Raw genomic sequence first — 9206 nt, 5'->3', positions numbered from 1 at the left:
AAGAAGTGGAGAGTGTTGACATGTCGTGGGTTGGCAGCCAATGTCACAAAATACTATGTGTGTTAATTATTCAATGAGAAACTAATTTTCTCCATATACCTTCATCTAAAGTACAATTAAAACAAAGGAGTCTTGAGTGGTGCTTAAGATGATTTTGGGTCCTCATAAATTTCTTAATAAAACTTAATGAATTTTGCAGACAAATACATCACTTATGTTTTATTAAGGTAAATTGCATTTGAGAGATGGAATTTCATTTACGTTTATATTTTATGAACAGTTCATTCAATCCTGAAGATTTTCCTCAGAGCAGCCATCATCTCCTTGTTTCTGAGGCTGTATATTAGAGGATTGCATAGAGGTGTTATCACAGAATAAAACAAGGTAACAATTTTTTGCATTTTCATTGGATGTTCTGATCCTGGGTTCACATACATCACCATAACAGAGCCAAAAAACAGAACCACCACAGCCAGATGAGAAGCACAAGTGGAGAAAGCCTTGCGTTTGCTCGCTGCTGAGGGTATCCGTAGCACAACCAGAATCACCAGAGCATAGGAACAAAGGACAAAGAGAAAAGTGCCAATCATGAAGATAGCATTGAAAACAGAGTAAATGAGCTGTGTGGTGGTGTCTTCAGAACAGGACAGCATCATCAATGGGACAGGATCACACACAAAATGGTCGATGATATTTGGGCCACAGTAGGGCAATTGTGAAATGACAACAACTGGGGTTAGGAAGAGGATAAACCCACAAGACCATCCAAAGATGGCCAGGCCAGTGCACAGCTCTTTAGTCATGATGCGTGGATAATGTAGAGGATGGCAGATGGCAAGGTACCTGTCAAAGGCCATGATGCAAAGGTAGAAGCCCTCATCACATCCAAAAGAGAAGAAAAAGTAGAATTGTACAAAACAACTCACAAAGGAGATGGACTTGCTTATGGAGAGGAAGTTGGCCAACATGTTAGGGATGGTTGTGGTAACATAACATATTTCTAGACAAGAGAAATTCCCCAGGAATATGTACATAGGAGTGTGAAGGCGCAGGTCCCAGCACACAGCACAGACAATAGCTGCATTCCCCATCAAGGTCAGCGTGTAGGTTACTGAGAAGAGCCCGAAGTAGAGGAGCTGCATTTCTGGGCTTGAGGGAAAGCCCAGGAGGATAAAGTAGCTAACGGAGCTGGTGGTGTATTCATTAGTCTGGAAGATGTATTCATTAGTCTGAAAGACAGGAAAATAACACCAGCTATTAAACTCTAAAGGAGAATGCTGATTCTTCCTGGAAACACCAAAATTCTTTATCCTTTTTTAGACTTTTGTTTAAGCAACAGATAGATGTTTGCTTATGTCACAAAAACTGGTTTTCATGATCATTCCCTGAACACATAATCTCATTTTAATAGGACCCAATAATAGAAAGGAGGGAAAACATCAACTGAGAACAAATATTTGCCTGGGTAAGAACACTAGACTAGACCCTAGGAGTGCACACTTTTGTGATCTTGACAAGTTATCTAAGCTCAATTAGTCTATTTTTCATCTGTCTACCTGCACTGCTGATAGTACAGGGTATTGTGCATAAATTTCCGTATACGTAAAGTTCTTCTATGGTACTATGAAAACCTCCTTATATCACTATTAAAATCATTATGATCTGGGGGAAAAAAAAAAAAACTTAAATCAAGATATTTTAAAAGACTATTTCAATGCAGTGCACAATTTAATATCAAGACTCAAATTAATACTTACTTTTACTCTCACATCCTCCAGCATACTCATAGTGTTTTAAAGAGAGAATAAAAAGAATCTCTCTCATTTCAGGGTAGATGGTCTTTTAAACTCCTCCATGTATTCATGATCAATGTGTTTTTGGTATTAAAAAAAAAATGCTCCCTTTATTTTAGGTGGCTGAATGCACAATACATTGTGAAGAAGAGCCCTAAACTTTGGCCTCTAAATTGCACCTGTTAAGCATTTTGATATACCCCCAAGTGAATATGTGAAACAGATATGGCCATCAAAGTGTTTGACATTAGTGATGGCAGCTGGTTTGAGTGACTGTGGCTAAATTTAATGTGCCTGTACTTGGTAGCCATGTCCAAGTAGGCTGCAAGAAAAATTGAAAGGTAAATAGGTTTTAGATTTCTGTGAGAATTTCCATATTCTTTTATTCACTGCCCTTTCCCACACTTTCCTTTTTTTCTCCCTTTTCCACAGACTTTCGGGTTTTTTTTTAATATATTACTATGATGTCGCATCTATGTAATTCCTAGCTGTACAACCTGAAATATGGAACTTCTCACTTCTCTCCCCCTGCTACTTCCACTCCAGGTAGTTGTTATGCAGTCAAAACTCAATTCTGTTTCCTCGGGCTTTCTCTCTGATCTATTACATTAGGCAGAGTAATTCATTCAGAAGTATTTATTGAAGTTCTTTAGTGTGTCCATGGGTCTTTTAAGTGCTGGAGAAATTGGTGTGAGTATGACAGATCCTGTCCTCATAGAGTTTATAATCCTGGGATCAACAGTAAACCTTCAATACATTTTGCTGAAGTTTGATTTATTTTCTATGTGTGACACTATTTTTGCATTTTATGATTGATTTATTTTCTATGTGTGACACTATTTTTGCATTTTATGAGGAATATTTAAGGAAGCCTTTTTAAGGTGGCAATCTAAGACCTTGAGTCAGGGGAGCCCATGACATATTTCCGTACAGGGTGATAACATCAGGATTCCACAGATTATACCACATACATGGTTGACTCTTTTACTACTCTGAGGTTTATTGAGAAGTTACCTAATATGGAAGGACTAGTGTTTATAGATAGATGAAGCAAAAAGCCCAGGAAAATCCTTGGGTCTATGGATTGTCTAAAACTCAGTCCATTCAGCTTAAGATTTTTTTTATTATGGTAAAATATGTGTAATGTAAATTTTTCGTTTCAATAATTTTGAGTGTACATTTCAGTGGCATGAATTACATTCACAATATTGTACAATTGTTACCACTGCTTCCAAAACTTTTTCATCATCCGGAACAGAGACCCTGTACTCCTGCTGAATATTTTTAAAGGATGAATTCACTCAATTGCCCAGGTCCTTTGGGGGAATCTTTTTTATTTTTATTTTTATTTTTACATTTTGTTTGAAATATATTTTTATACTTCAGTGAATTATCTTATTGTCCTTTAGATAGTCCTTTGTCCTATTAACACCAGACCCTACTCTCAGCCATTTCACTTAATTTATTTTACTTAGAGCTCACTGACAATGGATTTGTTTTAAGTCATTATCAATACTCACCCTTCGTGGTCCTGATTACTTCCTGGGGATAGTAATTGTTCAATGTCATAGTTTAGAGTAAATTCTATGTGTGCAACAACAACAACAAAATTCACACATGCTGAATGTTTTTGTATTTTAGAGAGGAATTAATTCACAAAACTAGACCACATTAAAGAAACCAAAAGCAAAATATGGGCTTGAGAGAAAAGACATTTCTGGAAAGAGACATCTCCATTTTTCCTCTACTCATCAAGCAACAAATATCATCAAAATAAGTCTTTCTCTAGCAATTTATCAGTTAATATATATATTCACTTGAAATCCTAAGCCACTTTGTAAATATATCCTGTAAAGTGATGAAAATCATATGAAAAATGTCTTCCAGACTCAGGGAAATAAGGAAAATTCACATTTCAAGGTTTTATTATTATTATTATTATTGCCAGTGCTTCAATTGAATCAAACAAAGATATATCTAGTTTTTCAAAGACAAGAAGAAAACACATTTTTTATTAAATCATTTAAAATAAAAAAAAAATGAGTAGTTATGGCTCACATGTTATATGGTTTCCATTCACTCCTTGAATGAATGCTGAGAAGAAGGTCAGAGAGGGGAGATAAAATATTGCTCCCTGGAGCAAAAGCCATGTGAGGGACCCTCGAAAAATTGGATGATTCAGTTTGAATCTTATAAGTTGCAGAAAGTGAACCCTAAAGGACATTTTCCTCCTAACCTCAAAGCTCACATTTATGGTCAAGATGAAAGACCAGATGAAGATATTATATAATCCTATTTCCTTGCATTGTGGCCTTTTGGGATTTGAGGCTATCTCTCAGGATTTGATAGTGCTTATTCAACAAGGAAGACTCTTTTTGAGTTTTCACTTACAATCAAACTCCAAGTCTTGCTGTTCCCCAAAGGATAGTGTAGCTGTGGAAGTAGATTCTTCCTTCCCTTCCTCTCTAATATCCAGGCAATGTTGCAGTTTCCTGGGGAATAATTAAGCAGTAATAGGAGTTGTTGTACGAGATACAATAGGAATCTCTACCATGAGGCAGACTAAAACAGGCTAGGAAGAAAGACCCAGGGGCCTACTTCTGAAAAGAATTAGCCAGTGAAAACCTTAGGAATAGCAGCAGAGCACTATTTGGATATAGTGCCGGAAGAAGAGCCCCTCAGGTTGGAAGGCACTCAAAAGATGACTGGGGAAGAGCTGACTCCTCATACTAGAGTTGACCATAATGACATGGGTGGAGCCAAGCTTGTGGCACCTTCATTTGCTGATGTGGCCTGACTCAAAATGAGAAGAAACAGCTGCAAACATCCATTAATAATTGAAACATGAACTGTACGAAGTATGAATCTAGGAAAATTGGAAATCGTCAAAAATGAAATGGAAGGCATAAACATCAATATCCTAGGCGTTAGTGAACTGAAATTGACTGGTATTTGCCATTTCGAATCACACTATCATGCAGCTTGCTGTGCTGGGAATGACAACTTGAAGAGGAATGGCATTGCATTCATTGTCAAAAAGACCATTTCAAGTACAACTCAGTTGTACTTCAGGATAGATCTTGAAATGGTCTTTTTGACAATGAATGCAATAATGCCAGAGATTGCACAGTAGAATCTTGCAAGAAAAAGGCTTCTTCATTGCAGATACATTTTTCACCAACATAAACGGTGGCTATACACGTGGGCCTTGCCAGATGGAATACACAGGAATCAAATGACTACATCTGTGGAAAGAGACATTGGAAAGGCTCAATATCATCAGTTAGAACAAAGGGGGGAGGAACTGTGGAACAGACCATCAATTGCTCATACCCAAGTTCGAGCTGAAACTGAGGAAAATTAGGATAAGATCACAAGAGCCAAAGTAAGACCTTGAGTATATCCCACCTGAATTTAGAGACCATCTCAAGAATAGATTTGACGCATTCAATACTAATGACCAAAAACCAGAGGAGTTGTGGAATGACATCCAGGACATCATACATGAAGAAAGCAAGAGGTCACTAAAAAGACAGGAAAGAAAGAAAAGACCAGAATGATGTCATAAGAGACCCTGAAACTTGCTCTTAAACATCAAGTAACTAAAGCAAAAGGAAAAAAAGATTAAGTAAAAGAGCTGAACAGAAGATTTTTCAAAGGATGGCTCAAGAAGGCAAAGTAAAGTATTGTGATAACGTGCAAAGTCCTGGAGACAGAAAACCAAAAAGAAAGAGCATGCTCTGCATTTCTCAAGCTGAAAGAACGAATTAAAAATTCAAGCCTCGAGTTGCAATACCAAAGGAATCTATGGGGAAAATGTTTAAATGAATCGGGAAGCATCAAAAGAAGATGGAAGAATACACAGGGTCACTACACCAAAAAGAATCGGTCAATGTTCAACCACTACTTCCAAAACTTTTTCATCATCCCAAACAGAGACTCTGTACTCCTGTTGAATATTTTTAAAGGATGAATTCACTCAATTGCCCAGGTCCTTTGGGGGAATCTTGTTTTTTTGTTTTTTGTTTTTTTTACCATTTCACAAGGTAACATATAATCAGGAACTGATGGCACTGAAGGAAGAAGTCCATGTTGCACTGAAGGCACTGGTGAAAAACAAGCCTCCAGGAATTGATGGCATACCAAGTGAGATGTTCCAACAAATGGATACAGCTCTGGAAATGCTTACTTTTCTATGCCAAAAAATTTAGAAGACAGTTACCTGGCCCAACTGACTGGAAGATGTACATATTTGTGCCTATTCCAAGAAAGGTGATCCAACCGAAAGCGGAAATTATTGAACAATATCATTAATATCACATGAAATTAAAATTTTGCTGAAGATCTTTCAAAATTGGCTGCAGCAGTATATCCACAGGGAACTGCCAGAAATTCAAGCTGGATTCAGAAGAGGACATGGAACCAGGGATATTATTGCTGATGTCAGATGGATCTTGGATAAAAGCAGGGAATATCAGAAAGATGTTTACCTGCGTTTTATTGACTGTGCAAAAGCTTTTGACTGAGTGGATCATAAATTATGGATAATGTTGGGAAGAACTGGAATTTCAGAGCACTTAATTGTGCTCATAAGGAACCTGTACATAGATCAAGAGGCAGTCATTCAAAAAGAAAAAGGGGACACTGCATGGTTTAATGTCAAGAAAGGTGTGTGTCAGGGTTGTATCCTTTCACTACACCTATTCAACATGCATGCTGAGCAAATAATTGGAGAAGCTGGACCATATGAAGAAGAACAGATGACACAACCTTGCTTGCTGACAGTGAAGAGGAATTGAAGCAGTAACTGATGAAGATCAAAGACCACAGCCTTCAGTATGGATTATACCTCAACACAAAGAAAACACAATTTCTCACAACTGGACCAATAAGCAACACCATGATAAATGGAGAAAATATTGAATTTGTCAAGGACTTCGTTTTACTTGGATCCACAGTCAACACCCGTGGAAGCATCAGTCAAGGAATCAAACAACCTATTGAGTTGGGCAAATCCACTGCAAAAGACGTCTTTCAAGTGTTGAAAAGCAAAGATGTCACCTTGAAGACTAAGATGCACCTGACCCAAGCCATGGCGTTTTCTGTCTCCTCACATACATGGGAAAACTGGACAGTGAAAAAGGAAGACTGAATAAGAATTAAGACATTTGAATTGCGGTGGTAGAGAAGAATATTGAATATACCATGGACTGCCAAAAGAACGAACAAATTTGTCTTGGAAGAAGTACAACCAGAATGCTCCTTAGAAGCAAGGATGGCGAGACTGTGTCTTACATACTTTGGACATGTTGTCAGGAGGGATCAGTCCCTGGAGGACATCACGCTTGGTAAAGTAGAGGGCCAGTGGAAAAAAAGGAAGACTCTGGATGAGATGGATTGACACAGAAGCTATAAGAATGGGTTTAAAAAGAATAACTACGATTGTGAGGATGGTGCAAGACAGGGCAGTGTTTTATTCTCTTGTACATAGGGTTTCTGTGAGTTGGAACCAACTCTACAGCACCTAACTACAACGTTTAGGCCCCCATTCCAATTTGGAAAAGGACAAAATCTTCTTTGCCTATCAACTCCCTGTACATGTAATATTTGTTAGAAATATTTGAGTTGCATTTAAATGTATCACAGAAAAATGACTGCTCAAGAAATTTGATTGACATTCAGCTATGCCATAAATATGTTTTATTTTATTTTATTTATTTTGTTTTTGTTGAGAACATACAAAGGAAAACATACATCAATTCATCAGTGTTACTATTTAGTAACACTGATTACATTCTTCGAGTTGTACAACCATTTTTACCCTCCTTTTCTGAGTTGTTTCTCCCTTATTAACATAAATTCACTGCCCCTAAGCTTCCTATCTAATCTTTCAAATTGCTGTTGTCACTTCCGTCTCCTACAGATCATTCTTAAAAAAGCATAATGCTCAAGGCAGGCATTTTTACTAGTGAAGCTAAAGCAGTGCTTGGTTTTAAGAAAACTTTAGGGGATATTTTTGGTTTAAGGTTTAGTTTAAGAGATTCATCAGCCTCATGGCTCCAGGAAGTCTGGAGCCTTTGAAAGTTTGAAATTCTGTTCTGCATTTGCCTCTTTTGGCCAGGATTCTTCTATAGAATCTTTGCTCCAAATGTTCAGTAATGGTGGCCAGATACCACCTAGCTCTTCTGGTCTCATTATGCCATAAATATTTATTGACTACCAACCACGTGCCATTCATTATACCAGATCCTAGGAATATTGTAGAAAACAACCTAAAAACCCCCTACTTTTGCTCTTTCTACATTCTGTTTGAGGGGGAAGAAAACAATCTAAACAAATAGGATAATTTCATAGTATATTAGAAAATAATATGAAGAAAAATAAAGCATGGAGTCGGAAGGGAATGTTGGTATGGGGATTATAATTTTAAATAGGTGATAAGGAAAACATTACAGAGAAAGTGGCATTTAAACCATGTCTAGAAGAAGTTATATACCAATGTATGTGCATATTTGGGAGAGTAGTATTCCAGGGCAAAGAAATCGTCTTTACTAGGAACCAGAGGCAGAAAAAAAGCATAACACATTGGAGTAACAGCAAGCAGGTCACTGTGGTTATAGAGTGTAAGCAATGGGCAAAGTAGTAGGAGATGATGTCAGAGAGGTAACAGGTGAGGGCAGATCATATAGGGCTTTGCAGGGCATTGGCAGTTTGAAACCACCAGTGGCTCCATGAGAGGAAGATTTGGCAGTTTGCTTCTGCAGAGATTTACAGCCTTGGAAAGCCCATGGGGTCACTATGAGCGGGAATCCACTAAACGACAGTGAGTTGGCAGTGGTTAAGGCATTGTAAAGACTTTGACTTTTATTTTAAGAAAGGTCCAGTTTCTTGAAAGCATACTGGATTTTGTCAAATGCTTTTTCTTCTTCAACTGAGGTAATAAATGTGAGCTTTTTTCCGTTCATCCTAATAATGCCTATTACATTAATTTTTATATGTTGAAATACTCTTGCATTTCTTGGATAAATCTCACTTGGCCATGTTATATAGTTCTTTTAACATGTTGTTGTATTTGATTTTCTAGTACTTTGTTGAGGATTTTTGCATCTATATTCATAAGGAGTATTGGTCTGTAGTTTTCTTTTCTTGTGGTATTTTTGTCTGACTTTGATAACAGGGTAATTTTGGTCTTACAGAATGAGAACATGTCATACTGTGAAGAGTTTTCGATATTGGGAAGATTTTGAAAGAACTGGTTTATTTTTTCTAATAAGTGTTTGTAGGATTCACCAGTGAAACTACCTGGTTGTGGGCTTTTCTTTGTTGGGGGGTTTTTGATTACTGATTCAATCTCTTTACTCATTATGAAAACAAAACAAAACAGAACAACCAAACCCATTGCCCTTGAGTTGA

The 9206-nt window shown here is 37.3% G+C and overlaps 1 protein-coding gene across 1 annotated transcript; it reads right to left on the bottom strand.

Moving 5' to 3' along the window:
• Positions 1-281: 281 nt before the first annotated feature.
• LOC126084474 (olfactory receptor 11G2-like) lies at positions 282-1142 on the bottom strand. The gene has a single exon (XM_049899074.1). It carries the CDS (start codon positions 1140-1142, stop codon positions 282-284), a length of 861 nt encoding a protein of 286 aa, XP_049755031.1.
• Between the last annotated feature and the right edge of the window lie 8064 nt (positions 1143-9206).

Source organism: Elephas maximus, chromosome 10 (assembly GCF_024166365.1).
Source record: "Elephas maximus indicus isolate mEleMax1 chromosome 10, mEleMax1 primary haplotype, whole genome shotgun sequence".
NCBI classification, from domain to species: Eukaryota; Metazoa; Chordata; class Mammalia; order Proboscidea; family Elephantidae; genus Elephas; species Elephas maximus.
Note: the sequence above shows the minus strand (reverse complement) of the source record. Positions and strands in the feature narration are given on the sequence as shown.

What these genes read in the sequence shown, in the direction of transcription:
- LOC126084474 (XM_049899074.1), bottom strand. Translation starts at nt 1,142, where the DNA reads ATGCAGCTCCTCTACTTCGGGCTCTTCTCAGTAACCTACACGCTGACC.